Here is a 15,964-nt window from a genome sequence, read left to right on the forward strand (position 1 = left end):
ACACCCCACTGGTCACTTTTCTCCAGATGAAAAGGAGCCATTGTGAGCACGCCTTGCAGTTGGCCGGTCAACCAGTTACAAATCCATGTAACCGTTACCTTGTCCATCCCACATTTTACAAGCTTGTTTGCAAGATGTCATGGGAAACCTTGTCAAAGGCCTTAGTGAAATCAAGATATACTATACATTCGTTAAAGGAAATCATTCCTTACATTTTTGTGGGGTTTTCGGACTATGTGGTCATGTTCTGGAAGAGTTTCTTTCTGACGTTTCGCCAGCATCTGGCATCTGGCATCTTCAGATAATGCTGGCATGGAAATCTGAAAATGCCAGCCACAGATGTTGGTGAAATGTCAGGAATACATTCTTCTGGAACATGGAAACACAGGGACCTGCAAACTTGCGAAAGCAGTGAATCTCCTCCAGGGTTTAGTCCTCCAGGGATAGATGCAATGATTCCCAAACTTTGCTCCTCCAGATGTTTTGAACTTCAGCTCCCAGGATTCCTGACTGTTGGTCAAGCTGGCTGGGGCTTCTGGGAGATGGAGTCCCAAACACCTGGAAGACCAAAGTTTGGGAACCACTGGATCCCCCATGGATACCAAGATCTGTGGATGTTCAAGTCCCATTGTGAACTATGTTGTAGTAAAATAGCGTCCCTATAAAATGACAAAATCAAGGTTTGATTTGGGGGGATTTAATATTTAAAATTAGATATTTTCCAGCCATGGATGGCTCAATGCATAGGTCAAGAATCCATGGTTATGGAGGGCCAATTGTAAAGTGCTAAATCTTGTCTCCCAAATGTTGGACTAGGACTCTGGAGACCTGAGTTCAATTCCCAGGTCAGCCATGAAACCCACAGAGTGACCTTGGGCAAGTCACATACTCTCAGCCTCAAAAGGATGGCAATGGCAAACTTTCTCTGAACAACTCTTGCCATGAAAACCCCATGATAACAGCCTTGGGGTTGCCAAAAATCGGAAACGACTTGAAGGCACACGACATTGATGTGACTTTAGCTACCATGGCTCACTGCTATGGAATTCTGGGATTTGTAGTTTTGCCCGGTATTCTGACTTCTCTCCCAGATTGCTCTGGTGCCAGAAGAAACCACAAATCCCCAGCCTCCTAGATAAGGGATAGATATTTTGAGGACAGGGTTAAACACTTTTAATAGTCCCTTGCAAGTTTGCACTAAGATCCAGAACAGACTCACAACTGCACTGAGTTGTGAAAATGCTAAAATCCTGCCAAGGAGTCATGACATTTTGCACCCGTTTAACAGAAAGCTTTCCTTTAATCTCTCAGCTCCTTCATAAAGGCGCAATTAGGTATCGCATCATTAATGGTGTGTTGCCGTTGTTGTTTCAGGTCTCCCAAGTGCGTTTTGCTTGTTCATCAAGAAAACAGTGTCAAGACAGTTTGCTCTGTGTGTATAGTTCTAATTTGTTCTCCCTTTGTTGTTAAATGAAGCATTGTTTGCAACTCTGGAAAGAGAATCGATTTGGAGGATTTCTTTTACCAAACAAATGAGACTCAAGATGAGTCCTTTCTGCATCTACACTGCAGAATTAACACAGTACGATACTGCTTTAACGGTCATGGCTCCATGCTATGGAAGCCTAGGATTTGCAATCTCGGGAGCTATTTTGTCAGAGGTGCCGCAACAGACTATAAAGAACTCAAGATGGCAAAAGTCCTTCATAAGAACAGACAAACCAGGAACGGCTGCAGCAGTTTGCTTTTGCTGTAGCCACTTTGAGACTCACTGAAAGAAAGAAGTTGGCAGCAGGAGCTTTCATAGACATCAGTCTACAAAAACTCATGCCTGCCTACTTCTTTCTTTCAACGAGTCTCAAAGGTGCTACAAGGTCTCCCTACATATTATTATTATTGCATCTAAATGCATCTGAGGAAGTAGACTTAAGTCATGCTGCCAACTTCTTTCTTCAACTTAGTCTCAAAGGTGCTACTAGATCTCTCTACGTACTGATTCTACAGACTGACATGACTGTATTTTTGAAGACAGACGGACAGACAGGTGTGTATCTCCGCCTTGAGTCCCTACATTGGGAGAAAGGCGGGATATAAGATAATAATAATAATAATAATAATAATAATAATAATAATAATAATAATGTACTTGGGGCAATGGTTTGAACCTTGGTCTGTGACTCTGGAGACCAGGGTTCGAGTCCTGGTCATGGAAACCCACTGGGTGACCCTGGGCAAGTCACACTCTCTCAACCTCAGAGGAAGACAATGGCATAAACCCCTCTGAACAAAAATTTTCTAGGAATACTCCATGGTAGGTTAACCTTAGGGTTTCCATAAGTCAGAAGTGACTTGAAAGCACACACCAACAATACTGGTGCCTTTACTCCGCTGGTGAAGCACACAACTATCCTGTTGGAGGGAAGGCCCTGGTCCAGGACGACAACCACACACACACATATAGAGGGTCTGTGAGATAGGAAACCCTCCCACCAGGGAGCAAGGTGGTGTTGTTGTTTTTGGGAAGGTCCCACCCTTCATTCAGATGCAAATGGGATCTGGGAGCAGCAGCCAGTGATCTGTGCCAACAGGCCTTGGTAAACTGTGACCCTCCAGCACCTGGCCATGCGATTGTTAACCATGTGCAGCCAAAGAGACCTCAGGAGGAAAGTGTGAGTCACTTGGAGGGCCAGCTGGGGCTAAGGAAGGGCCAGTGAGAGAAAGAGGAGGAGGTGGCGCATCCAACCGAGAGCAGCAAGGATGCCTTGGCAAGCCACAGCCAGGGGATGAGGCACCACCATGTATGTGAGCTATCCCTTGGAAAAAGAAGCCAGCATGTATCCAGGGTCTATAAGGTGCAACACCACCAGCAGCAGCAGCAACAACAACAGCCACCACCACCATCTACCAGCGCAAAACTTTGCCTCCACAACATCTTACACCGATTATGTGGGATTCCATCACATGCAGAACATGGACAACCGTGGACAACCACCTGGGCCTTGGGGGACGCATTATGGCCCACAAAGAGAGGACTGGAATGGTTTTGGGTCAGGACTGGCCACTTCGGTGACACCGGCATCCATGAACGGATCATCTCCCAGCCCAGTTCCCTACGCTTCGGCCGACTATGGTCCCCTCAATCCTGCCAGTTCGAGGCCTTTGGCCTCGGTGGAGACCATTAATACGGAGCAGATTTCATCCCATAGCCAAAGGCAAAGCTCCTATGAATGGATGAGGAAAACGGTCCAGTCCACTTCGACAGGTAAGTCGGCAAAGGTGGTGATGCTCACGCATGCTATCCAACAATCCTGTCTCCTCTTCTATTCTGTGCCATTTCCTTCCACCAGATAGCATCCAAATGACAATTTGAGAGACTCTTCCTCAAGATGAAAAAAGGTCCTCTCACTATCACTCATCCCTCCCTTGACTTGGCTTTTGAACCTCTGGCTTTGATTTATTGTCCTTCCGACATCAATGGAAGGAAACTGAGTGAGTGAGAGAGAAAGAGAGGGAGATAAATCATTTCAGGATATATTTAATAATAATAATAATAATAATAATAATAATAATAATAATAATAACAACTTATTTCTAACCCGCTTTTCCAATAGATCAAAGTGGGTGAAATGGAAGCCTCCTTGATTTTCTTTGCAAATCTTCCTGAAACATTGCAGTAAAACTAATAATGTTAACTAGAATCATGTGCCTCCTCATTGGAAGGAGGAGGCTTATTCTAAAGTAAATGTTCATGGTGTTGCAGTCTTACACATTAATGCTAGGTGTCCATGCATTAATGGTGGGATAGATCCAGAGTAGCCTGAAGTCAATGAAACACAAGTTAAACATTGGCTGGGAAGTCCTGAGTAGACTCATTGAATCAATGGGATTGCCAATGTGTTGAAAATCAATGCCACTTAGTTTAATCACTGGCCCGTTAGTCTTGAATGATCACTTTGAATCGATGGGATTTACCTATGTGTAACCAAGCGAGTGTAATGGTTTGATTGTTAGGCTAGGACTATGGAAGACCAGGGTTCGAATCCCTGCTCAGCCAGGGAAACCCACCTTGGAAAAGTCACACTTTCTCAGCCTCAGAGAAAGGCAATGGCAAACCCCTTCTGAACAAATCTTGCCAAGAAAACCTTAGGGTCGCCGTAAGTTGGAAATGACTTGGAGGCACACAACAACAAACCATTGACTCAGTCAACAAAATCTGGGCCATTAATTTCCATTGATTTAAGTCAGTGCGGTGTAGTGGTTTGAACACTGGCTTATGACTCTGGAGACCAGGGTTCAAATCCCCACTCAGACTTGAAACCTATTGGGCAACCTTGGGCAAGTCACACTCTCTCAGCCTCAGAGGATGGCAATGGCAAACTGAAGAAGCTTGCCAAGAAACCCCCATGAGAGGTTTGTCTTGGGGTCACCATAAGTTGGAAAGTACTTGATGGCCCACAACAAGGACAAGCATGACCCAGGCCACCATTGCCTCTGAATACACCTTTGCTTTGAAGGTGAATGTTGCACATTTCTAGTGCCTTGCATGACAAAAGGACCTCAATGGGGCGTGAAGGAGGCAAGGTTGCATTGCCTTGAAGCTTCTTATCTTCAGAGGCCTCCATCCATAATGAGAAGGAGGTCTGTAGCATCTGAGCCTGATTATAGCTTCGATTAGATGCTTTCTTCCATTAACACTTCAAATGGAAGCAGTGGATGAAAGTGGCTTCTTCCCTTTAAAATGCTAGACGCCCGCCAGAGAATGCAGGAATTTAGCACCACAACCAGTTGCACAAACCAGTGTTGATCTCTCCATAGAGCCAGCTACTCTCTGGCATTTTAACAGCCACAGGAAAGTTCTAGCATAGAGCTATAAAGTACATCTGAAACGCTCCAGATAAATCATTCTGTTGATGACAGATTAGAATCAAGGCATGTGAGAATGTAAATATTGTGAAATCCTGAATATTCAATATATTCGGTTGTGATACAAAGGACCGCAGGACAAAGACAAAGAGGAATGCAAAATGTCGAGGCATGCAATCTCACAGATTCTGGGAAACCTGAACAATCTCCAGGGACTGAGTTAAAGTCTCTTAAGAGTTGGTTGAAACTTCAACTCTAATGTCTAAGACCCAGAAAAGATTATCAGGAGCACAAAATAAATCAGGAGCATCAGAACCATTTCTAAGAGCAATGATGATTCTCAGAGGAAAGGGAACCTCACTACAAAACCCAACTGAATGTGTGTATGTGTGTTATGTGTGCATTCAAGTCGCCTATTGACTTATGGTGACCCCATTAATTTCATAGGGCTTTCTGAGGTCAGGGATACTCAGAAGTGGTTTTGCAAGTTAACATTCATGAAATTCTGTGGCTACTGAAATCGCAGCTCAGACTTATCCCTCTGTTAAATAATGTCTGTACAGAAAAGTCCAAACATCCAAGAACTGACTTGATGGAATGGCAGAGTGCAAAAATACTAAGGAACCAACTAAAGGTCTCAATTATTATTAAGCTACCTGTTCCCTGATATGTATCATATACTCCAGCTAGGCAAATGTATTAGGCACAATCTGCATTTTCTTATACCTACCCATTTTATTTAAAAAAGAACGCAGGGGTGTAAGTCTGTTAATGTTAAATCTGGGAAAGCAAAATGTACAAAGTCCAGTGGCGTTTTAAAGTCCAGTGTTTCATCTTTGTCCATGGCCAGCAAAGCTCTTACTATAAAATGGATATGGAGAATAGTAACCATGCACTGCTGTTTGTTGTTGCGTGACGTTTCCGTGTTATAGCCAGCCTAAGGAAGACCTATCAAGGGGTTTTCTTGGCAAGGTTTGTTCAGAAAGGGTTTGCCTTTGCCTTCCTCTGAGGCTGAGAGAGTGTGACTTGTCCAAGGTCACTTGATGGGTTTCCATGGCCAAGTCAGGATTCAAACCCAGGTCTCCAGAGTCATAGTCCAAGATTCAGACCACAGCACCATGCTATTGCTTGCTTTAGGCCATTTGAGGTCTGTGGGAGCTCTTTTTCTGGTGGTGAAGATCTATGGACAGACCTATCCTTCATGAAGGCAGTTTAATGAACATTAGGAGGACCTTCCTGGTAGTAAGAACTGTTTGCCCCTTGAAAGGACCATCTCAGGAGATGTTAGACTACTATTCATTGGAGATTTTTGTACTGGTTAACAGGCCACCTCTCCGAGGTGCTATTGTTGTCATTCCTCCACACTTGGATCTTGGATTAGATGACCATCCTTTCCAATTCTATGATTATTATTATTATTATTATTATTATTAATTAAATCCTTTTAAGGGCCATCCACAATGAGAGGTCATGGATCCCTTGTGCAGTAATGGATTTCAAATGTTAAGTATGCATTGGCTTCTGTTGGACATCTCCTGTGAGTCCCTTGAATTATACCTCTAGCATCAAGCGTGTGAGTAAGTGAGAAACCCATTTAACATCACACCTTTTAATAGACCTCTGTCGTCTCCAAAGCCTTTAAGATGGCCCTCTGCAATGTGCATGCACACACACCCCTTTCTGCAGTTTGCTAAACCAGTCTCCTGTTATGTCCGCATTGAGAAACTGTGCCTTAAACTGTTAAACCTAATTTGCAAATCAGGATTACAGCCACAAGTTTAACCTACCCATGAGAATTTTCTTCTGTGCAATATTTTCACAGTTGCAAAATGTTGGAGGGTATCTAAGTACCCTAAAGGCCCCAGATCCTGTCTGATCGTGGAAGCTAAGCAAGGTCGGTCCTGGTTAATCCTTAGATGGGAGACCACTGATTAAAACTAGGTGCCGTAGGCTGTATTTTGGAAGCAGGAACTGGCAAAACCACTTTGGTCCTGGTCTCCTCCAGAAGTGTTTGGGGTTAAAACTCCCATCATCCCAGTGGCCATACTAGGTGGGGGATGATGGGAGCTGGAGCAGTCCTAGATTGGGGAAGCCTATTCTAAGGAACTCACTGAGATACAGTGGCCAAGATGTAGGCCTCTCCGCTGAACTCCATGATGGCTTCAGGAGGAAAGATGTCCATGATGGTACGACAATTGTCTTTCTTATCTGGAAATATAGCGACCCAGATTCGACTCAGTGACCTTTGGTGGCTTCTGCACCAGTTGGCCAGTGAATCCCTTCTGGAGCTTAAAAGTGCTGAACCCTATGTGCGCCTGTGTTGTGTGCCTTTAGGTCATTCCCGACTTATGACAAGTCTAAGGCAACCCTATCCTGGGGTTTTCTTGGTAAGATTTCTTCGGAGGAGATTTGCCATTGCCTTCCCAGGAGGCTGAGAGAGTGTGACTTGCCCAAGGTAACTCAGTGGGTTTCTATGGCCAAACTGGGAATCGAACTCTGGTCTCTAAAGTCATAGTCTGACACTCAAACCACGATGTCACTCACACTGACTCTCTGCTGAACCCTCTATCCTCCAAAAAATAATGAGTTACAGCACCTTGGATAGCTCCATCCCACACAATCTTTGGTGCTTTAATTTTGTGAGGCACCAGCACTTTGTGGCAGAGGAGGCTAAAGCCTTCGTGAAACTACAAATCCCAGGATTCCATAGCAGTTAAAGTGGTGCCAAACAGCATTATTCCTACAGTTCAGATGCACCCTAAGAGGCAACATGAGAGCTGTCTTTAAATATCTGAAGGGATGCCATGTAAGAGATGGAGTAAGCTTGTTTTCTGATGCTCCGGGCGCAAGGGTCCGATCCACACTGCAGAAATGATCCAGTTTGAGACCACTTTGACTGCCCTGGATCAGTGCTAAAGAATCCTGGGAATTGTAGTTTACTGTGGCACCAGAGCTCTCTGACAGAGAAAGCTAAATGTCTCCCAAAACTACAGTTCTTAGTTAAAAACAGTCAGTTTATCACACTCCAAAATCATGTTGCCTACATCTCACATGGGCACAGGTGATAGTTCCTTTTAAAAGTAGAAAATTAAAGTAGACTACTATAAAGGGCTTTTTAAAATTAGGAAGTTTTTTTTTATAATACAAGGCCTCTGGCAGCAAAGTTCCTTTTAAATGCCTGCTTAGTTCTTCCAGATGCCAAGATGCCAGCCACAGCTGCTGGTGAAATGTCAGGAATAAACTCTTCTAGAACATGGTCACATAGCCCCAAAACCCCACAAAAAACTATGGATGCCAGCCATGAAAGCCTTCAACTTCCCACTGGAAATTGCTTGGCAGGCCGCATGCAGCACCCGGGCCGTATGTTGCGCAGGCTTGCTTGGGGTTCCCTTCCAGCCCTAGGATGCTATGACCCACAGACATGGAGCAACCCGTGTGCCAAGAAGGATGCAAACTGATGTAACAGGGAGGAGAGGGATTTGCTTTGCAAACAAGGTGTGAGGTCTAGGCCTTGCCCCTTGGTCCCATTGTCCTGAGTTCAAGAGGCCGCTCTGCCATATCTGGCAAGGGAGCCCCCTTTTCACACTCCTCCTCCGCTTTGATATGCATCCCTTGTCCCTTCCTGCTCCTTTCCATCCCCCCCTTTCCTTATATTGCCGGAAAAGGGTGATGATTTTCACAGCAAATAAAGAGGCCCTCTTCCCTGCTTTTATTGTTGCTCTGTGAATTTTATGGCCAAGAAGGGGGAAACAAAGCCAGATTCTCCCTTCTGTCTCCCAACAACAACCCTATCCACCCCCCTAATTCAGGCCGGCTCTGCCAGATTTAACTCCAGTATCCTAAAATCCAGGTCAAACAGGAGGTGAGCCTTTTATGCTGCTGCCCAAACAACCACACAAAAGTTGCAACGTGCGTGTTTGTGCGCACACAACACACACACACACGCCTTCGAGTATGGCAACCTCATGCATTTAATAGGGTTTTCTTAGGCAAGGAGTCCTCAGTTCCTTCCTCTCAAATAGACTCTCCAGCAACTGGTCGCCGATCCAAGGACTAACCAGGGCCAACCCTGCTTAGATTTGCAAGATCAGACAGCATCTGGTGCCTTTCGGGTATTTAGGCAGACAAGATTGCAAGCAAGTGCTGCTGGCATCAAGGGTGAGAATCATACCCACAGGTTGCTGGACTTCTGGAAGTGCCATTGATTTTATGGTTTCTACTTTTGATGGGACTCTCAATAGTATGGAGTAGTGGTTTGAGCATTGGACTATGATTCTGGAGACCAGGGTTCAAGTCCTTGCTCAGCCAAGAAAACCCACTGTGGGACCCTGGGTGAATCAGACACTCTCAGCCCCAGAAAACCCAAAGATACATTTGCCTTAGGGTTGCCGTAAACTGAAAATGACTCAAAGGCACACAAGAACAAGAACAACAACAACAACAACAACAAGTGGATGTAGTCCATCAGTAGGAATTGTGCAGTCCTCCAATGCTATTGGACTGCAACTCCCAGCACTCTTCATCATTGCAAGGACTAGACATGCCATGTGTCCCTTATTATAAGGGATGTCCTGTACTTGGGGGTTGGTTTGTCCTTTATGGGGCTGGCTTTGTTGCTCTTGTGTGCCTTCCAAATCATTTTGGACTTATAGCAACCTTATGGCAAACTTATAATGGGGTTTTCATGGAGAGTGTTTTCAGAGGGGGGGGGGTTGCCATTGCCATCCTTTGAGCTGAGAGAGTGTGACTCTCCAATGCGTTTCATGGCAGAGCAGGGAGCTGAACCCTATTTGCGGGTTGGAAAACCTTTCCTCTTATACAGACTGAACATGACGGCAAAGCATCCTGTATTTTGGGATGTGAGCCCTTCCTAACAACAGAAATTATTATTATTATTATTATTATTATTATTATTATTATTATTATTATTAACCTTTATTTATAAAGCACTGTAAATTTACACAGCGCTGTACATACAATCTTTTTAATTAGACGGTTCCCTGCCCTCAGGCTTACAATCTAAAAAGACACGACACAAAAGGAGAAGGGAAAGGTGGTGGGGCTAGTAGGCTAATACATATCAAGTACATAGCAATACAGCAAATGGTTCGATAAAAATGTGCACGTCGTGTAATTTTGGAACATGGCCAGTGTTAATTTTACAACATAAAAACATAATTGTCAAATTGTCAATTTTAAAGAATGAATTTTAAATGTGGATTGTTTTAATATGTGTACATCTTACTTGTCCTTTTAAGTTGATGTGTGTTTTAACTAATGTGCTTGGACTGATGTTGTTTCATCTGTTCATTGCTGTTGTTCCCTGCCTTGATCCATGGGAAATAATAAGGAATAATAATAATAATTATTATTATTATTATTATTATTATTATTATTTGCTTTTTTTTTCCAAACAGGCAAAACAAGGACAAGAGAGAAATATCGTGTTGTCTATACAGACCATCAGAGACTGGAACTAGAGAAGGAGTTTCATTACAGCAGATACATCACCATCCGGAGGAAGTCCGAACTGGCTGCAAATCTAAGACTTTCGGAGAGACAGGTAGGACATAAACTATACACAGTACACCAGATTTCCTATCTGGAAGGGGACAGGCAAATTAGAGGACCAAATTTGTGTTAAATACCCTAAAATGACCCAGAACTTGTTTGATCTTGGAAGCTAAGCAGGGTCAGCCCTGGTTAGTCCTTGGATGGGAAGCCACCAATGAATACCAGGTGATGTAGGCTGTATTTCGGAAGCAGGAACTGGCAAAACCACCTCTGGGTATTCCTTGACTAAGAAAAGCCTATGAAATTTGACTTGAAGATGCATGCAAACACACATGGGAAGTCAAATGGACTCATCATAAGCCAAATCTTTAAGATGCCATAAGAGACTATGTCAGTTTGTTTCTTGGAAACAATGTCTGGACTGGCCTTAGAAGCCTTGTTTTTAAGGGAATAAATGAAATGAGGAGAAAGGGCATACCATCCTTAGCATTATCTCCTTCAGCTCAACCTGATCCCTTTTATTGTCCCATCATTAGGAGCTAATGCTAAACTGATCCCTTCCATTTTTTATCATTAGGAACTAAGCAGGACCAGAAGGGTTTGCAGTCACTCTTTGTCTATATCTGCCCAAATCCATATTCTGGTATCAAAATGGCTTGGTATCACATATAAGGAACTAAGGAATGCCAATGGATGCCAGGTGCTACAGGTTTGATTGCAGAGGAAGGAACAAGCAAAGCCACCTCTGAGGATTCCTTGCTTAAGAAAACCCCATTAAATTCATGGGGTCCCCATAAGTCAAGATGCACACATGCAAATGTTGACTTCATTGCAGTGGCCATGTGCTGGTCCTGCTTCTCTCATTGGGAACAGGTCATATCATAGGTTTCCAAGTTTAAATTTAGCTGATTCAGAAGTATCCAAAGAAGCAACCATATTGGTCTGTTATACGAGTAAGGAGCTGAAAACTGTGTTGTTTTCCCCTTCCAGGTCAAGATCTGGTTCCAAAACCGCAGAGCCAAGGAACGGAAATTAATGAAGAAGAAAATGACCACTTTTGACGGCAGCAGCGTCGGCTCTATCCAGAGCGACTCTGGTTCGATGAGTCCGATCCCAATCCCCGACCCACAGACTCATTCGGAAATGGCGGGTACGTTATTTCCTCCTCCTCCACCGCCGCCGCCGCCTCCGCTGCCTCCACCACCATCTCTTGCAATGAATAGCTTGCAGCACAATGGGAATCTTTAGCAGGTTGCAGCATTGCAGTGAAGCCTGTCGGTAAAGGTTGTAGCATCGCAGCAAGGAAGAACATCATGCCCCAGGAGTAGACGGAGCACCCGGGTTGACAAAAGTGGATCCCTGGCAACACATCAGCCATTTATAAAGGACAGAGGACCTCTCACCAGCTCTCCAAGGCCTGCAAGAGTACAGCAGAACCACGTTTGGCAAAGGCACTGTGGGGCTATAGATAAAAACCAAGACCATTCCAAAGCCCATCTTGCAAAGGGCAGAAAAGTTTACAGCGCCTGACCCTAGGCACCTGAGGCTCCACATCTCCCTTGACTTGAGACCAAAGAAAGTGCGCAATGTGCCATCTCCACCGCCGTGCCTTTTTATTCTGTCCACTTCCCAGGTTGGAGCTGCTAACCCTTTCCAAGAAGCTCAATATAACCAAAATATTGGAATTAGACTAGCTTTCTTGTCCAGGATTCTGCAGAAGGCGAAGCAAAGGAGATTGTAGAATCTGGCACTGGAAGAGAATTCAGCTTTTTGAGACTCTCATCTTTCAGGTGTCTAGGCCTCATAGCAGGGGAAAAATAACCTTGAGGTTGAAAAGGGATGGACGGTGTCTGCTAAAGTTTGAGAAACCCAGGCATAGAACTGGATAAGATTTCCAATGGCTAAAGTGAGAGGGAAGCTGCATGCGCTTCACCCCGACAAGCAAATTCAAATAAATCATGCAAAATATATACATTGTGCAAAGGGAACATCAACTGTGACGCAAGAATCTGGGTTTCTTTCCTTGCTGCAGAATTTTGATTGTCTGAGTGCAATGTTGTTGCTGTTGTTGATTTTAGGGCATGTTTCACGCCACGTTTTTGAATTTAACTGAATCCATTAAGCCAGGTTTGGGAATCATGAAGCTCTCCAGAAGCTGGACTGAAACTCCCAGTATTCTTCATCATTGGTTATATGGAGTAAGACTGCTGGGAGTTGCAGTCACACAGCATTGGAAGGGAAGCATGACTCCTCCTCCTGCATTAAACAAAATGTATTGATCTGAAACCAAAGTACAACATTAAGTCACATTATTCTTGCCCAGTGATCTTACAATATTCAACTGATTATACAGGTTGAGTCTTCCTTATCCGGAATTCCAAAACCAAAACTTTTGTCACGGATGGCTGAGAAAGTGCCACCTTTGTTTTCTGATAAGGAATTGCCTATGAACAGCACGGTTGCTGTTTTAAGCCAATTTTAATACATCCCTATCAATAAAGCTATATTAAAGACGGCCTCTTTTTTAAAAAGATGCACCTATTATTCAAAGTCTACATTACTTTGAACCCTGCTGACGTCAACAGCTCAAAAAGTCACCACTCTGAAATAAAATATGCATATATATAAAACGTATTTCTAACAGTTGGATGAAGCTTTAGGGATCATTAGCCTTGTAGTTTATTATAGTGATTTGTGGGGGGCTTTCCCCCCAGCAGTTTGAATTCTTTGTGCAGGGAGTTTGTCTCAGTCTGTATTTTGTCAATTGTAACTCTCCCACAAAGGCATGCAAGGTACTGTTTTATGCAATAAATATTTTTGTTGAATATGTTTGTTTTTTAAAAGTTTAACATATTGGGTGGGGGGGGTTGTTAAAAAATGAACCTGGGAGAGTCATCCCCTCCAAGACTTTGCAGATGTCATCAGAGTGTGGTCAAGTGCCCAATGTTTTCGTGAGGAAGAACACAAGTTCTAGGTGGTCTGCAGCCGTTGGCTTTTGCCTGAGCCTGCTGGGAAAGGGAGACTTAGTCCCCCTATTTCCACATATTCCTTCCCAAACTGAGTGCAGAATCTGCAAAATGAGTCCCTCCACACCTTTAGACGGAGTCACCCTTCGAATCCTGCTTGGTTTCAGTGTTCATTGCGGAAAGCTCAGGGAGACTATTAGGCTGCATCCGCACTGCAGAAATAATCCAATTTTGGCACCACTTTGGTATTTGCTGGCGTCTTTCATCCAACCCTAACCAGGGATGTCCCTGCTTATCTTCCAAGATAAAGAGGATCTGGCCTGTGGGGTATGTAGGCTGTGCTCATGGCGATACCAAGGCCCACTGTAATCCAAAAGTTAAAACACAAGTAAGCCTAAATTCTATTTTAAAACACACACTTTAAAGCACGTTTGACTCCAAGCTATTGAGCCAGCGTGGTGCAGCAGTTTTAGCTTTGGACTATGACTCTGGAGACCAGGGTTCGATATCCCGGCTCAGACAATAAACCTGCTGGTGGACTTTGGGCAAGTCACCACTCTCTCAGCCTCAGAGCTGGCAATGCCAAACCCCCTCTGAAGAAACGTGCCAAGAAAACCCCATAAGTCGGAATGACATGAAAGCACACACCACAACAAACCGCCCAGCATATTAAAAATCATCTATAATAAAAGGGTCTTTACTTGCTGAGAGGAAAGAAAGTAGGAAAGGAGTTCCAGATTGGGAGCAGCTACCGAAAAGTCCCTGCATCCCATGTCCTCCCCAAAAGTATCTACGATGGTGATGGGAATGAAAGAAAAGCCTCCTTATAGATCTCAAAATTTGGGTGGCTCTGTTCTTACAACTGTCGAAGGCTATCTCTTGACCCAAAACATTATGGTTTCTCACTATCTACGCAGCGCATGAAACGCTAGGAACCAGATGCATTCCTCAGTCGATGCTATAACTGTTATGGCTGGTCATCTGGAGCCACAAAGCCAACCTTTCCCAGCCTATCATCTGCCAAAAGATGGAATGGAACCAGCCTCACATCTCCATCGAAAGGAAGAAACCATATTTTGCAGCAAATACTAGCTTTAAAAGAAACCCGTTTGTTCGTCTTTCTGAGTTACTTTTCAAGGAATCGAAGATAATTGATAAGTAATAGCAGCACAAAAGAAAGAATGCCATTTATATGACAGGAAAAGCCCATAGGGAAAGCTTGGATGCTGCAAAGTTTCCCCTGGACAGAGCACATGGGACTTCCCAATCAATCATGTGGCCATAGATGGTAAAGGAATGAGCTGTCTCTCCCCTCAGTCTGTTTTCACATTCAATACAGGGTGAGTCTCCTTATCCGCACGCTTCGCAACTGAAGTTTTTGGATTTTGTAATATTTCTATATGCATCATGAGATACTATCTTGGGAGATGGGACCCAGACTAAACATGAAATTCTTGATGTTTCTTATAGGAAAACCCTGTTCACTTAGGGGTCCATAGCTTGCAAATACCTTGAAGGCACACAGCAACAGCAATCTGTATATGCCTCTTGGGGTCAAACATGAAGCAAGTCACAAATTCTCAGCCTCAGGGAAGGCCATGGCAACCTTCCATGAACAAATGTTGCCAAGAAAACCCAAGCAACAACACAAACTGACATTTTCATCCCACTACTACATGACAGTGGCTTTAACAACATGCTTTCTTGGCAAGTTTATTCCAGGATTTATCATTGCCTTCCAATGAGGGTGAGAGCGCATGACCTGCCCAAGGTTAGTCAATGGGCCTCCATGACTGAGCCGGGATTTGAACCCTGGTCCTTCTCCAGCAACTCAGGTCCATAGACCAATTTGACTTTAGTCTCCGCTTATCCCATAACAACACACACAACAGCTGTAGCTACAACTAGAGAAGACCCATCCATCCATTGTTGAATGGTGAGCAAACACATAATGAAATCCCATTGATTTACAACAAGATGTAGCCCATCTTCACTGCTAGAAGTCTCTGTATTATCTTTTTGCACCCAAATTTTTGGTACCTTTAGCAACTAGTCTGTTGGGCCTCCTGTTTACCTGTTCAAACCTCCCTGCCATGTGCTTCTGCAATGTCTCGAGCATTAGAGAAGAGAGTGTTTACAAGAGCAGCCCTTTACATTTCTCACTATATCGATGCAATCTTCAAAGCAGCCAACCTGGAGCTGAGCATCGTTTCCATCGCGCCTTATCTAAAACGGTTTTTGCTTCCCCCCAAATCAAGTCTGGATGTCCAGTCGGTGGAGGCAGGACATGATCTAATCTGGATGGACGCAGCCTCTCAGGAGAAAGGCCCCCCAAAACCAGATCTAAAGGAGAACAAAGATAAAGTATAGGCACAGCACAGGAAAGCGCTTTATCTTTTGTTTTGCAGATAAAGACAACAACAAAAGCAAGAGGTAACTCATATATGGCTATCTAATACACGGAGCCCCAGAAGGAGGAGCAGGAGAAATCAGGCAGGAAGGAAGGGACCAGGGTTCCGAACTTGAAATGTTAGTTTTTGGTGGGGGTTTTCGGACTATGTGGCCTGTTCTAGGAGGTTTATTCACCACAGATGCTGGTGATCATCAGGAATAAGCTCTTC

At 44.1% G+C, this 15,964-nt stretch overlaps 1 protein-coding gene across 1 annotated transcript; it reads left to right on the forward strand.

The window, feature by feature from the left end:
* Positions 1-2,796: 2,796 nt before the first annotated feature.
* CDX4 (caudal type homeobox 4) lies at positions 2,797-11,766 on the forward strand. The gene is made up of 3 exons (XM_042479567.1): positions 2,797-3,262; positions 10,281-10,426; positions 11,368-11,766. Exons 1-3 carry the CDS (start codon positions 2,797-2,799, stop codon positions 11,623-11,625), a joined length of 870 nt encoding a protein of 289 aa, XP_042335501.1. The 3' UTR covers positions 11,626-11,766.
* Positions 11,767-15,964: the final 4,198 nt, after the last annotated feature.

This window comes from Sceloporus undulatus, chromosome 7 (assembly GCF_019175285.1).
Source record: "Sceloporus undulatus isolate JIND9_A2432 ecotype Alabama chromosome 7, SceUnd_v1.1, whole genome shotgun sequence".
Lineage (NCBI taxonomy): Eukaryota > Metazoa > Chordata > Lepidosauria > Squamata > Phrynosomatidae > Sceloporus > Sceloporus undulatus.